Source organism: Lottia gigantea (genome assembly GCF_000327385.1).
Source record: "Lottia gigantea unplaced genomic scaffold LOTGIsca_31, whole genome shotgun sequence".
NCBI classification, from domain to species: domain Eukaryota; kingdom Metazoa; phylum Mollusca; class Gastropoda; family Lottiidae; genus Lottia; species Lottia gigantea.
In genome coordinates this window covers 131,738-148,358 of record NW_008709027.1, presented here as the reverse complement: position 1 = coordinate 148,358, position 16,621 = coordinate 131,738, and the positions used below count along the sequence as shown (strand labels likewise).

Below are 16,621 nucleotides of genomic sequence, written 5' to 3'. Positions count from 1 at the left end.
TCTTGTATATCACTTCAGATAGATTTTATATTATATTGGTTGATATTTAATATCTTGTATTATCACTTCAGATAGATTTTATATTATATTGGTTGATATTTAATATCTTGTATATCACTTCAGTTAGATTTTATATTATATTGGTTAATATTTAATATCTTGTATTATCACTTCAGATAGATTTTATATAAAATTTGTTGATATGTATCTTGTATATCACTTCAGCGAGATTTTATATAAAATTTGTTGATATTTATCTTGTATATCACTTCAGCGAGATTTTATATTAAATTTGTTGATATTTATCTTGTATATCACTTCAGATAGATTTTATATTATATTGGTTGATATTTATCTTGTATATCACTTTAGCGAGATTTAGCTGGTTTTCAAGTTGTATATTGACTTAATATAGATTTTATATTATATTAATGTATGGTTCATAATTGATTAATTTAATAATTATTTTTTTTATAGTGGATAAAAGTCAAGGCGAATTTTGGAATATTTACTTCAAGAAACGACCCGATTCGGATAGAGAAAATCTCACGGATGAATGTGGTAGGTATATCATTAGTCTAGATAATGATATAAATCTTACACCTTTTATCTTTCAAAACCTATATCATCGCAAAATTGCAGATATTTAAAATCTAGATAAATAATTGTCATAAAACGTGAAGCCCAGAAGTGGGTAATATTTGAAGCATGTATACAACGCATTAGATCTTCGTTACAACTGTTCAGATAGAAACTGTATAAATTATAAACTAGGTAATTATTTTGTTTTATTGTAGTATTGTCGTCGATACCAACTGGGTGTGTATGTAAAGCGGAAACACGATCATTGTGTAATGATCAGAAGTTGACAGAAATTTCAGTGAATGGATCTTCCAATCTAACACATTTGTACGTAGTTAAACTTTTAACTTGTAGCAATTAGCTACCTTATTTTAAAACATGTCACTGAGAAATTTGAAGCTATATAACATTGCGCTGAAGGTATGAATTTCATAATTCCATTGATGTGAAATAGGTATAGAAATATTTGTTTTATAAGCTGACAGAAGAGCTCTCAAATATAGTCGATGATAATTACATTCAACGCCCGGTTTCCTTACCTCCACGAAAGTACCTATAAACTGCCGTCTCTTCCAAAATCTTCTTCTTTTTCCCGTGCAGATATTACCGATATTATGAACTCATAGATCAAAATTTCTCACGTGAAAGTCAGTGAACGTCTGGAAGTCTTGAACATCATTTCTTGTGAGGGTAGGAGAAGTAAGGTTTTAATTCTGAATACGGATACGGTGTACGGATAGCTAGTAAAACAAATATTTCGACGACTCACTGTCTTTCACGTAAAAAAAATTGCCAGTTTTGATAACCCAAACTAATAGATGATATAGATTTTCTGGTAACACTATTATGTATTATAGAGATATTAGTGGAAACAATATTGAGGTTATATCAGCTGATGAATTTAGACATTTCAGACATCTGAGGTTTCTGTAAGTATCATAGAACTAATATGTATTGACACTAGAATTTTTATAGACTTTTCACAATAAGTCTTCTTGTCAACCTCGAGACAAAAATAAACACATAACTTTATATCGATATAAACTTTTCCGTCCGAAATCTGACGATGCTGAATTATCAACATTCTTATCCCATGCAATATTTATCACACTGAGAATTCTTATTGTGTCTTCTGCTTTTATAACGTGTTGTATAATATTATAGTCCGAAAGAAGAGTTTGGAATGAAGCATAATGATAAAATAATTTGTATTTGAACTGATTTTGTTCATGTTATTTAGCAAACAAGGATGACTTCTGCTATTGACGTAACATTGTTGGTGAAGCCTAATAGCGTTACTGTTGTCAACCAAACCCTTGGATTTTAGTTAAATAGAATTCATTTAAGGGTTATCTCCTAGATCTTGCCATTGAAACCAGCTAATATTGAGTCGAAAAGGTTATGTTGGTGTTAACTCTCTATGGTAGTTAAGTGGATTTTATATGTTTTAAATTCAACATACAATATGTATGCCTTACTTGCTTTTGTTAACGTTTTTAACTTGGGATTTAATAGCTGAATTTCAGTTATAATATTTTTCTACATTACTTCTAGGACAGTTCAACATTCTGGTTTGAAACATATCGGATCCAAAACTTTTATAAACAACACAAAAATCATGATATTGTGAGTATTTGGTGTCCATTTTACTTAAACGATTCAATATTAACTTCCTGTCATGTAAAGTTTAGATTCATGCTCCTTTTCATCTGAATCTTTTTTATACGCCCACATGATATTACTGTACTGCCAAATATTTTTATTTAAAATCAAAGCTGCCAGTGGGCGTATAGAACCTTGCCTGGCAAGCTATCATTTTAAATTAAAAGTAAGTAAAGTTGCTTACACCCACGTAAACTACGATTTGTATCCTTGAATGCATGAACTATACATTCTTCATTTATTATATTCTATGTTATCCAATGTATTTTCAGACATCAATTTCATCATATCTTGGAAAATCTGTTTGAAATATGAAGAATTAATAAAACAAAGTGTTTATTCTTGTTTTTTTTTGTAGAATTTTGACAGATAATAAATTGCAAGAATTGAAAGAAAATATATTTTCAGCTGATAATATTGTACAAGAATTGTAAGGATGATATATATAATATTATGTCTCATTTGATTGTTTCTAAAAATCTAAACTGGCGATATATTTCAACATATTTCTCGATTACTAATTAATTCTGCACTATTATAAATACATAACTGTTCGTTTTGAGTGTTTTATCGTATACGTTTTGCCTTCTCTATTCCTAATGCCACAGACTTGGTAGTACCTAGTCGATATATCCCTTTCCAAATGCCACTTAATAGATTTCGTAGTACCAAGTTGATATTCCCCTTTCCTAATGCCATTACCAAAATTTAGTTGTACTAAGTTGGTATTCCTCTTTCCTAATCGACTTCAGAGAATTAGTCTAAACGTAACCTAATAATATTTAATGCATCTTTGCCAATGACTTTTTCTTTCCAGGAGATTGACCCAAAACCAATTCAAAACTATTCGTCCAAGTTTCTTCCGACGTTTGACATCCTTAAAGACACTGTTAGTATTGTTTTTCAACCACTAGATCTATGTACTAAAAATAATTGATAGGAATATGTAATTTGAGTCTTAACTTTCCCGTATTAATCAATTTCAATAATTGGTAAACAAGCTATCATATATCTAGGAAATGGCTACTCATAATTAAACTATATTCTACAAATATTGAATAGATCATCTTAATCAGCTAATGAGTTGTCTGACGTGAAAAGTGGAGCAACCCCGGACCAGTTACCGGTCTTATTTTGAAGTGAATAAGCCCTCTAAATGCTCAAAAATAAACTCAGCCATCTAAAATCAGCTGGCTTCTGGTTGGTCTCTCGCAGTTCCAGACCCTCGGCTTCAAGCTTCGCCTCGGAAGGAAACGTCCTGTGCGTTTTGACCCTAAAAATGGAATTGTTGTCCTTGTGACTAGTAGCACCCATTATATTTAGTTTTGATACGATTGAACGTGATTGAATGAATATTTCAACAAATATACATAGTAATTTTTTGCTCATGATCTCTTGTATTGTGTCTAACCAATTTTCATGTACTATATTGTATTATTTCAGATATTTAGATGGCAACATGGTAGAAAATATAGCTCAAAATTCTTTTACAGAAAACAGACAACTTGAAGAATTGTATGTTTTTATATATAATATACCTGTATACAATAATGAAATGAGGTTAATTTTGAAGCCTGAGTTTATACAATGACCAGGTTATTCGAAGGTTGTGAGATAATTCAAAAGGTTATCTGAATTTCAATGGAACAATATTATATTCTTTTGTCACAAGCCTATAGAAATCTATTATTTTCGTACTTTCTTCATTTTAAGGTTGTAATACCTGCAACAGAACTTCATAAATCTTTAAACCACAGTGACCAACTTTTGAATATAAATGTATTACAGTTATTTCCCATGATTTGTCTACAGCCAAATTGCTTTTCAAGGAACACATGAGTACATTGCGCTGTTTGCCTTTAGGTTCACGATTCCATATTGTCTAGTTCAATTCTCTTAACATGTTTTTCTTATGAAAAAGGATGGGAAGAAAAGTGTTGACTAAAGAAACACACACTACGTTCGTATGAAATCATTGCTGCCGTTTTTTTTGGAGAGGGGGGGGGGGGGGTTGTCTTGTTTGGGTCCATATAATTTATAATATTGCCTCCCTTGAATGTTGAAAAGCCATAGGCTTTAATTTCTCGTATGGATTAAAAGCCAGTATAGCCGTTTCAACCATTCGTTTAATCTTGCAGGATATTAAATAACAACAATTTAGAGAAAATTGATCGATTCTACTTCAGTGATCTGAAAAATCTACGCACACTGTAAGTATATTTGTCGGGGTTGGCTTTCAAAATTTGCGAAATTTACAAACCCCACATAACTACTGTAGTAGTTGGAGCAACTATTCAACTTGATGTAAAAGCCTCAAATTTGAACAAAACATTGGACATTTTGAATATTTGGCGTGGCAACACCGATTCACTCTTTTTTAGATTTTCATACTTTCGATATTTGTCCTTGACCTTTGTTGATCTTGATCTTGATCTTTTCAGGATTAAAATTCATTGATCAAAAATATCCAAGAATGCTTGCATATTTAATGTCCGACGTTAACTGCTGATACTTTCATTCTTGATATTTGAAATCTACTTCCTGTTACACAACCTTCCGACAAAGAGAACTTTTGATTGCCTCAGTAACAGATCTAATGAGTCTAGAAAGTTGATTCCCTAGCAAATTGGCACATTAACAAAGTCCCACTCTGTTCCACGCGTAATTCTAGTATCTTTTTGAAGTTAAACAAGTGAATACTGTAAAAGATCTATTTCCATGGGTGTTTTAAATTCAAATGCATGCTCATCTTCTTTTACATTTTAAAATAATATCTTTCATATTGTTTAAAAAAAACATTTTTTTCCAGTTCATTACTTGGAAACAGAATAAAATATATAGCTTCAAGTTCATTCTTATCATTAGAATCACTGTCACATTTGTAAGTGTAGCCTACTTATATTCTTAAAAATATTTTCACGAAAAGTAACATCTTTGTTTTTTTATAATATAAATCAGAAGTGTTCTTTCTCGAACCATTTTATGAAACCAGTTACGTCCCTTGAAAAAGAACGTTGCACAGATAAAAATAGCGAATATTAGTCACGATTGGAACATTCCATAATCAATGCGACTTTACCATGCGCAATGATTATTGGCACGTATTATAGCCTACCTATTTTGTCAGTATTTACTTTCCACTTTTTGCATGGAAACGGAGTGTAGAAATCCATGGCTGTTGGGCGACAAGTCCTATATTATTGCTGTCAGCTATTCATTGGATTAGAACCCTGCTTCCCAACCTGGGGTTTTTTCATCCCCTGGGGTGTGGGAGTAGGTTGTCAGGAGTGTGGCCAATTGGTGTAGGAGAAGAATTTATTTTGAGTTGAGAGAGCACTTCGGATCATCACATGCTGCAAATGTGGATGAAATAGGTTGGGAACCACTGGATTAGAACATACCGGAGCAATGCAAATGATAAAGTCTATGAATCAGTGTATTATATACTTTCAGAAATTTAGCAGAAAATCTTTTAGAAACCATCTCTAGTAACACATTTGTTGGTTTGCATAACCTGACATATTTGTACGTAATGTTATTTTTTATATTGGATTTTATTGAGTATTTATTTCATAATCTAATACTTTATAAGAAAGTTTTTTTTTCTTTTAATATCATTAGTAGTTATTGTGTGCCTTACATTGAAATAGAGATCATTAAAACGTATTGAAATTTTCCACTTACAGAGACTTGCGACAGAATATAATACAACAACTAGATGACGCGACATTCTTGCCATTAGTTAATTTGTTATCTTTGTAAGTATAGCTTTCACGACATTCAATAAAACCAATTACCCGCCTTAAATAGTGATAAACGCGCAAATGAGTTAAAAAAAAGCAGTTAGCGTATTTTCGCATCCTAAAGACTTCTGAAATTCTCACGCAAAATAAGCTACATGTATATCCTTTGACCGTAAATCTCGCAAATCTTGTAACTGATTCATATATTTTTAGGGAATTGAGTAAAAACCGATTTAGAGAAGTGAAAAGTCGGGTATTTGATGGGTTAATTAATCTGAAATACGTGTAAGTAGACACTTTCATACATTTAATGTTAAATTCGAGCTCTACATGGATCAACCATTTGAATCCAGTCCATCAATATATGAAGTATGTGAGAGAAGTTTCAGGACTGGTGTCATAACACTTTCATTTCAAAACCAAATTACAAACTACAAGTTTCCCCCTTCAAAGCAAAGACTTTTCCAAAGTTTCCTGGAAGGAAATTGCTTGATTTTCCGCAGGTCTAGCGTCACAACCTTCTTGATCTTGATGATCCCAAAATGAAAGTCTGAAAATCTAATCACAATTTTTTTTTTCTCAGATATTTTGATGCATTTTACATGTGTGGCTATGTAAGACATTATGAACAATGTAGTCCATGGGGTGATGGTATATCAAGTCAAGAGGATTTATTAGAAAACCGTATCCTAAGAGTGATGATCTGGGTAGTTGCTGTTCTCGCATGTTTTGGAAACTCAGCTGTAATTCTTGGGCGGTTCCTTATTCGCGAAGACAACCAAATTCATTCGTTTTTCATCAAAAATCTCTCATTAGCTGATTTGATAATGGGAATATATTTGATGATTATAGCATCACAAGATTTAAACTATCGTGGTGTATATTTAGTGTATGATATAGAATGGAGAAACAGTTGGGCCTGTGATCTTAGTGGTATATTGACTACTCTTAGTTCCGAAGTTTCTGTCCTTACTTTAACATTAATAACATTTGATAGATATATGTGTATAACCTATCCATTATCATTACGAAAACGTAATATTCGCCTTGCCTGTACTATTATTATTGTGATATGGACTATTAGTGTGTTGTTGTCGGTTTTACCAACTCTGGGACTGTCGTATTTCGGTTCATATTTTTACCGAAATAACGCTGTGTGTGTTCCTCTATTATTACACGAACCTTGGAGTAATGGCTGGGAATATTCAGTCTTTATGTTTGTTGGATTAAACCTGGTATCTTTCGCTTTTATAAGTTATGCTTATTGTTCAATGTTCTTCTCTATCAGACAGTCTAGAATGGTGCTGAGAAGTACCCATGTTGATCACGAGCGATCATTAATGAAGAGATTTTCACTAATAGTTATTACAGACTTCATTTGTTGGATGCCTATAATCTGTCTCAAATTAGCAGCTTTAGGAGGTAGGTTTTCTTTATTGAATTATGATTCTAGCTATAGCTGACAGGTCTTCTTATAATAGCTGACAGAGATAGGTCTTCTTACAATTCATTTCATTCCATTTTAACTACTTGTATTTGGTATTTATCTTAATAAACTATTAGTGATTATATTTCAGGACTGGATATTCGAGGCAATTTATATAGCTGGATTGTGATTTTTATATTACCAGTCAATAGTGCATTAAACCCATTGTTATATACATTAACCACTAAAGTGTTCAAACAAACATTTTGGAACCGTTTGTACAATATCATTTGCCGCAGAAACGTTGTGCCTGCTGATTCTTACTCTACTTATTCTATCAGCAAATTTCGTTATTCACGAAGAAATACCTGTACTCAAGACTCTGAGGTAATATAATTTTATGTCAAAAGCTACCCTTAACCGTTGTTAAGAAGTGGAACGTATATAGTACATGGGCGGTCAGATTTTGAAAAACTTGGAAACTGTATCGGGTAACATTAATGTCCATAATTTTCTATAACATAATCAAAACAGTTGTACACTTTTTTAACCACAGCAAAGATATGAATTGTCAAAAGAAAATTTGGTATCAGAGATAAGAATGTTGGCGTAACTGAAAGCAAAAGACTATGTTGCATGTTTGTACTTTCAGTTGGATTCAATGCAGAGTAATGGGAAGAGTAATAGTAATGCTTGGTGTGGTAAAATAAAATATAAATACAGAGAAGGGCAGATTACGTATATTAAAGGGAATGGACCTATAGTACACGGATATATTCCTGTTAACCAACATTGAGCAAAAGTATCTCTGAATAAATAAATTTAATTTCCATAACAAGCATTGTTTTTATGTTTATATCTATCAATACTTTAGGTTTGACTACAGACTACATCAATATTAAATTGTCCCCCTTTGACCACATTCTTGCAGCTAATAATATTACTCTTGTAGCCATTAAGATTTTAATGTGCAAGGACTTTTTTATTTGCTTCGTGAATATTAGGTTGTGTTAATTTAGAGATTAGCATAATTCAGCTTGAGAACAAAAAAAAAGAAAAATAATACACAAAATTTGTTATAAATTATGGAAAATACTTTTGCGTCGCTAAAATCAACTACAATCGCTTGTCATGAAAATGTCAATTTCGTGGAAATACAGTAAAACGTCTCAGTTTACGGTGTTGATAATAACTGGAACTATGTAAATCAATCTTGGTCATGAACAGGGTTGATGTAGCTACCCTGTTTCTTTGGTAGGCATCTTTGACATGGACAGAATAGAACAGAATAATTGCTTTGGTGACCCAGTGCATTAACATGATTCTACTACGATGTGATGTCTCCAATAATCTACATCGTCAATAATGCAATTCTTGAAGTTTCATTTTTTTTATTAATAGACCAAAACAATGTAAAATTACCCCCTCATGACCACATTCCGGAACAGTGGTTTCATGGTAAAGCATCCTTAACATAATACTGTTACAATAGTAATAGTTTTAGGAATTTGACAAGTTGTTTTCAGTTACTTGGTTCATATCTGTTTTATATATTTCATAATGAAAGTCCAGCCAATGACCTGTGAGAAAAAAATACCATTGAAATCATTCTTGCCTAAATAATACCAAACTTGCATAATAATATCTCATATCTACAACAATATAGCAAACTTGTTGTAAAGATTTTGTCAGAATTTAAAGATATCCTGTGATGGTGTGAAATCTTAAATGGTCAGTAAAGTGAATAGGTACAATAAGTACATAACGTTTCAATAAACCCGGAGTTGTTTTTGTTTGGGGGGAGGGACTAAAACAATTCCTGAAAGCTATCTTTATCCACTTCCGCGTTGGAGGCATCTCACCGCAGAGCCAACACACTAGGGTGGGTTGCGGGGATGATCGTCTTGGTGACCTCGCTGAAAACTGTAGCCGCTTTTTTTACTAAGTCAAGGGAAATAAAAACTGTAGCACTTTTACACGAAATGTGAACCATTATCTCGCTTGATTATTTGTATTCTTTCTTTATCATAAATATATAAACCAAAGTGGTGGGGATTCAGAGATAATATTCAAATTGTTATAAATTGTGGTGTTTAAAAAATGATTTGGATTTTGAAGATTATATTTAATTTAAGTATATAAAAGTTATTTTTTTGTATCACATTTATTCCCCATTCACGCACATTCAAATTAATTTTTATCGGTAACAAAATACATTTAGATCTGCATGACATTTTCTTATCTCATTCCAACATTACAACTGATGTACTCAGTCCATTCCATTGATCGCATCGCAGCATAAAATCAAAAACAGCAAAACATGTACTGCAACAGAACAAAACGATATACAACATACTTTTACATAATATATTCGCCAATGCTTCCACTACATATTAAATGAATACAATTTATCTAATTGTTTAATAGTAACCTAAATAAAAGTGTCTATATTATAACAATGACAGATACATAGCATATGAATATATCAAATTTACAACACAACAAAATACAACACAATCATAAAACACACACCGACATAATAAATTTCCATAATATGTAAGTTATTGGGTCCCTTTATAAATGTCGTAAAGCGTATCCTTTTTCATTCAAATTCTCAACAAACGAACATTAAAAAATAACATAAATAAATACATTAACATAATTACAGTCGCCATACAAAACAATTATTCAAATAATAACTCATTCACACAAAAACATGTTCAGTAGAAAATAAAACAAGCTCTTCTTTACAATTTTGTCATTAATTTATCATCTAAATTAGCAGCCAAATTTTCATATCCACCATTTTGTTTGGCTGTACCATTGTTTGTGGTTGGTGTGTAGTTGGATTTCATACCAGCTGCTTTCATTTGTTTCTTAGCTTCCAATTCTGACTGTTGTTTCATTTGTTGTCTGGTTTCTTCGTGTTCTATTCGGCTAGCAATTGTTTTCTGTTAAAGAATAATGATGGTTAATTCTGAACACTAATTAGACGCCTACCTCACATCGTCACCAATTTGAGACAAGTCGTTTTATTCTTTATAATATCTTAATATTTACCAGGTATTTGAAGTTATTGATTGACAACATAATCAAATTAATGCCTTTTTAAATCTTTATTACGAGACTTACCGATGCTTTACAACAGGCGCATAAAGTACATAAAAATCCGAATAAAGAGAAAACAACTCCAACTCCACCAAAAGCAACATACAAATAAACAAGAGCAGTCTTTTGACAGTCACCTTCCATAAGGACATCACTGTAATGATAAAGAATCAGATGTTTAAATTTTTGGCTGCCAACAACTATTTGTATATTTATCAAACAATTTCGTCTATGCAAGGAACAGAAGCATTGTCACCAAAGTGTAAATATTGTATTTCTATTCTCTTTTAACGAAGGTGATTTACCAGGTTACGCGGAGTTCAGTCAGTCAATGAAGCGAACATGAAATAAGATGTAGATCAGAATATCAATCAGGATGCAAAAATACACATTTCTCTTATGACTAATGCTTAGATGATTAGTGGCATTTGTTTTAAAGATCTTTCAAGATTATTTTTTATTAGACTGCTTCCATACAAAATCTACAAAATCCATCAAACTTCATTATATCAACTGACAGATGAAAAGAGAATAATTATGTCCTTAATGTGTTAACAATATAGTTTACGTGTACTGTGTCTGTTCACAGTGCAAAGAATACAAAAAATAATAATAACCGAAATCGTCAACCGAGTGGCATTCAAGAATACTAAAACATCTACTTACGTGCACTTATCTTTGTCCATATAAACGGGGAAGATGGAAAAAGCATAGAATACAGATCCTCCAATCATACCAAATATCAATACACCAAAATGTAAAGTCAGCTACAAGATATCAACAGATCTTAGCTTAGAATAACTTAATAAGTTAAGTCGTTGGTAATCATAAGCATACATATAGATCAATCTATTAATCCGTTTACCAATAAAATGTTTTTGTGCATTTTCAAGACTACCTTTCTAAGAGCACGATTTCATGGTTTGGTGGAAAATTGCACATTGTCAGAACCATTTCCCAAACAAATAGTCCTTCAAAGCAATATTGGAGCTTCTCTCTCTTCAGCGTTCAGTTCCGTCATAGGTCGAGATAATACGGTCCGGGGAGGGGGGGTGGGGGGCTGGGTGGACCGAAACTCTGTGTGCTAGAGACTGTGAGGATACCTGAGCCACTGGCCTACACAGCTTTCCCTTATTACATACTGCATGACGTTGCTCGTCTTAGATGTAGGACGTAAAACTCACCGATCCCATTTTCCTTTTATAAGCCATGGCAACACCAGTAATGACAGGGAAGACAAACTGAAAAAAAATTCAATCTTTGTAAGATGTGCAATAAGATCGGGATATTCTCGCTGGAAAGTGGCAGCCGCATTATAATCAATTTTTTCTACCGACATTTCTGATGATTCTACAAATCTCATCATATCAAAATTGCAAACGTAGGCATTTATCAACTCTTGAAAATGGTGTTTTAAAATTATCAATATTTTTGGTCCAATTTGCCAAAGATAGTTGGAATCTCTTGTTTTAGGAGAGAGACAGGGTTGAATTTTCTTAAAAATGTTCCTTTGAACTTGTTGAAAGAAAGATAATTACCGGATAACATGACATGTATAAATAACTGATATCGGTTCTATAGAGCTCTAAAGCCTTCAATATGACAATGGCACCAATACCTGTAAGATACAACATCAGTAAGCATTTTGTTAGATAATTTAAAGATTCACTTCTTTATAAGAAGTTAAGGTAGCCAAGGTGTGTTTGCTGGAAGCTAAAATGTCTGTTAATAGTACAGTATGGCATTAATTCAATCGATAATATGTTTAAAGTGTGATCGCATCATGTCTCAAAAGAGAACCAAATCTGCTTACAGAAACATAAGCCATGGGTTCAAGTAATTGCTATGGTATTTCCATTCTTTCCCACTGCTGATGCGATATAGCACCACTAACAATTCTTTCATTAAATTCTTTTGTAAAATATTCATTATCAGTCAATTTTAAATGTATATAAAGGGATCATTAAAAGTGTTAACGTATGTAAGATTAATATACAGATATGAATGTTACATAACATCAATGTGTTGTGTGATATAGATAAAATAAACAATGTAACGGACTGTCTACCTACGGGCTACAAGTGTTAGAATTTATGTAATATTACTAAAACAATGAAATATGGTTGTTCAACACTAATGTTAGCTACAGGCAAGAATATTAGTGGGGTCACCTTCCATTCAAACTAGTACTATTTCAGTAGATTTGAAGACATTTTTTGACATCTAAGGTTAAATGAAGGGTAGGATTATGATGTTTTATATCATCCATAAAGTTTTAAAAGGTACTTCAAACAAAATAAACCGTTAAACCATCAAGTAGAATTTTTTACAGTGACATTGAAACATAATTTAGTCCAACAGTTTTTAAGTGTTTTGTCCTTGAAAATTACTTTTCCTTCTTTAAATATTTTATATTTGAATGTGAACATTTATTATTAGAAATCAATAATTTCGTACATTTTGGTTTCTTTCTTACTCCTTCTTTGACACAGTCAAGTTGAAGATCACAACTTGACTGTCAAACACTTGCTTTATTCCCTTTTTAAATAAGAATTATAACTGTTGAATCATTCTTCCTCGCCCTATGTATCTGTCTAATTGACGTGACCAGGCGCTCACATGATGAACAGACAAATTTGGATTTTTGCTAATTTCGTTACTTTTCTGCCACTCCCAATGGTTATTTCTTTTATAGCTTCTGAGTCATACACTTTTTAATGCATTTTACTTCCAAAACATTACGAAATGAAAAATGACAAGCATGTTATGTAGTTTTAACCTCTTGCAGCTGTGAATTTACTTTTTCAATTTAATCGGTTTTGTCTTCTCACGAACAAGTTTGCTACTTATGGTAAAAAAGTCATAAATAGTCGTACATGTATGTAAATACATAATATAAAACATACTAGAATAGTCTTATAAATCATTCTAGTTGGCCATGATTTACATCATAACTGATATCTTTACCTACTTAAAATATAACTGTCTGTTATATTATGACCCATTTTGACCAAACCCTTACCAATGTTTTTAGTGTATGAAAAGAAATCTCAGGAGAAATAGCTTTATGCTTTACTGCATGCATTACAATTGTAAAAAAAACTAAACGAAATATTGTTTTCTGTTCTTGAGATAGGAAAGTTTATTGATTAAGTTTATAAATTTGATCATAATTTGGCTACAGTTGCAAATAGTGTTCATGTGTTCAGTCCTGGGAACATTGATACGTGCCAATATCATATGAAAACATGTTGTTTTTTATGATAACCTTTTGGTTAAACATACTTATTGCAATATTTTCAACATTTCATTCAATTGACATTTCCAGTCTATTGTGCCATATTGCTTTTCAGACCGAATACAGTTATTTCATTTTGTTTCATAGGAAGTAAGTGGAATAACGCTCTTGTATTTATAACTATGATCTGGTTTTCTGTCAGTTTGAGACATTTTGCCACAATATCATAATTTTAACATAATCAAATACATGTGTCAGTAATTCTTTAATCTCACAAGGAAAGAACAAAAAAAACGGCTCTCAAGTTCAAGTCTATTACCTACATAATTCGGACTATTTCAGGAAGTATTTTTTCCACTGTAGAGCGGAATTTTATAACTTAATATTTATAATCATTCTATCAGAGTTAAAAATGTCCGATTTCAGTCTCGAATACAGAAATAAAGTTGTGAGACAGGTATCGGAAGAAACCGTCAACTATTGGAATTTGTTTCATTTTTTAAATGACGATGACACAGAGTTATTACTTACATATTTCATGGAAAGTGGAACAACTCTTGGTGGTTCAGAAATAAAGTGATATATTTTCATTGCACTAGAGATATAAAATGAAAACGACTTGCTATTCTCTTGTGATTGTTTGCCTTAGTTACCACCGCATGTTGTTTCTTACAGACCAAAATATTTCTCGGCAACGTTAGACAAATATAATTTTAGTTAGCATATGACTATTGTCTTGTCAGATGAGCCGGAAGACTTGAAAGAGATCTCCAAAGGAATACTTTATCTAAATCATGGTAAAAACTACCCCCTCGCACAAAATATGCTTTAGTCTGTTGCAAATAGTTTTACAAGTAGCTTTACATAGACCTCTCATTAACCATCAAATACTTATTAACCCTCATGCCAACTTTATCACAAATTGTCTAAAAATCCTACTAGAACTAACCTCCTAGTCCAGCAATAGCAGCACATACACCAATAGATATTCCAATACATGGTGAAACATCTTTATCATAATCTCTATCTTCCTCAATTAAAGGTTCGTGTCTCAAACCAGATTTAGACATCTTTCCTCTTCTAATGTAACTAAAACTAATAGAGATATTGTCTTCGAACGTTGGTATTGTCCCACGTCTTTTGGAAGGTCTCCTTGACACAATCGTGTCTCTGTCGTTTAAAGCTGTTTCGTTATAGTCTGTTTCAACATCATGCTCCGATGAATTTCGGGCAGTCAACTTGATGTATGGTACAGACCAAATTGAAATGTTCGACCTGCCCAATGTAGCCATTGTTTTAATGTTGAACTTTATTAAGAAGAATAATGAGGAAAAATAAAAACATAGTTATCATCCTCTAATCCTCTTAATGAAGATTAGCTGCGATAAAGTACACTTAAGAGAAGTGACTAGCAGGTAAATTGAAGACTGGTTCTGACCGAAAATATTTCACAATTCTTTTTAATCATAAAAACAAAAAAATTAACATTACCAATTCTGGGAAACATGTAAAAGCGATTTAGCAATTCATGTTTCTGAGAAAAATCGCAAAAATTATCTTATCAATACTGATTGTCTAAGAGAATTAGAAACGTTTTTCATTCCTGATTATTACCGTCTTTAAACCTATAGCTGCTACCAAATGAGGTATATTTCATAACTTGTAACGAAGAAAAGAAATTATTACATTTTGAATAGTAAGAAATAAATGTAAGCACAATGGAAGTAAATTACCAACAGAAATATGGGAATTCTCTACAGAATTATTGTCAGAAACAGTTGAAATTGGTTGCAGAAAAGAATCAAATACTGAAAAGGGGATGTCCGAAATGATGCACGGTTGGCGTATAACCTATCAAATTGGTACATAATGTTATTTGACAGAAAAAAGATACAGCCTATAGACCTAGGTTGGTGATGGCCATTTTCATCTGTAAGACAGCTTATCTTTTATGACAGTGATCTTGTCATCCATCACTGACTAAAACCACTTTTACTTGATTACGCCATTTTCATCGTTTTCTGATCGACACTAGCAGTCAATCAACCTGACCTATTGTTTCCTAATATAACTAATATTGAACAAATATCCAACTTTATATAATCATTAATATTATTATATCAGGTGGCAGATTTATAACAAGTGGACCAATAGAGCGGTTATTATTACATGATTGTTTTTTGAACAAATTTGAATATAGATGTCATAAATATACATTTATCATTGACATATTTGTATTTATATCAACACTATATTGGTTCGTGGTATATATGTCACCAGTGATAAGGATAATTTTTTTCCAATTTTAGTCGTTTTTTTTTCATTATTTCAAATTAGGAAATATTTATATCATAGTCTAAAGGATAAAGTTACAATTGATAGTAATGGAAGAGAACGGTGGAGGAATTTGAAAATCGGTCAGTTTCCCAAAAAGGGTTACATGCAAATGAAGTTAAAATAAGTATTATTCCCTCTATCGACATTAGTAGAAGGAGTGGTCGACTACACAACGTTAAACTGTGAACTTTATCGCGTACTCAAAGAGATTGAAGAGAGCTTCTTTCAAATAAATCATGTGTATCGGGGACACTGATAGCATCAAATTGCCCAATTCAAATTTTTATACCTGCAATTCCATTAAAACTAGTGTTTATTGACGTCACTAATCACGAAAGGACTTGTGTGATAGAGCGATATTTCGCTATTAGTGATTTGTCAAACACATTTTTGTTGAGTTGCAGGAACTATAGACTTCTGATTGAACATTGGAATGGTGCAAATTGATGCTTTAATATTTGTTGTAATTTTTGTATAAATGTAGTTTAATGCTATAAATGTAAGATCAATTAGTTCAATGAACTC

The 16,621-nt window shown here is 32.0% G+C and overlaps 2 protein-coding genes across 2 annotated transcripts; one reads left to right on the top strand and one right to left on the bottom strand.

Annotated features, from left to right (window-relative positions):
• Positions 1 to 5,048: 5,048 nt before the first annotated feature.
• Positions 5,049 to 7,719, top strand: LOTGIDRAFT_62022 (hypothetical protein; the record flags this gene model as incomplete). The annotated part of the gene is made up of 3 exons (XM_009057651.1): positions 5,049 to 5,125; positions 6,571 to 7,409; positions 7,565 to 7,719. Coding segments are annotated over 3 exons (1,071 nt in total), but the record flags the coding sequence as incomplete, so codon positions are not given.
• A 1,775-nt stretch (positions 7,720 to 9,494) lies between these two features.
• On the bottom strand, positions 9,495 to 15,051 carry LOTGIDRAFT_232674 (hypothetical protein; the record flags this gene model as incomplete). The annotated part of the gene is made up of 6 exons (XM_009057671.1): positions 9,495 to 10,364; positions 10,546 to 10,675; positions 11,188 to 11,288; positions 11,706 to 11,762; positions 12,060 to 12,139; positions 14,709 to 15,051. 6 exons carry the CDS (start codon positions 15,049 to 15,051, stop codon positions 10,161 to 10,163), a joined length of 915 nt encoding a protein of 304 aa, XP_009055919.1. The 3' UTR covers positions 9,495 to 10,160.
• Between the last annotated feature and the right edge of the window lie 1,570 nt (positions 15,052 to 16,621).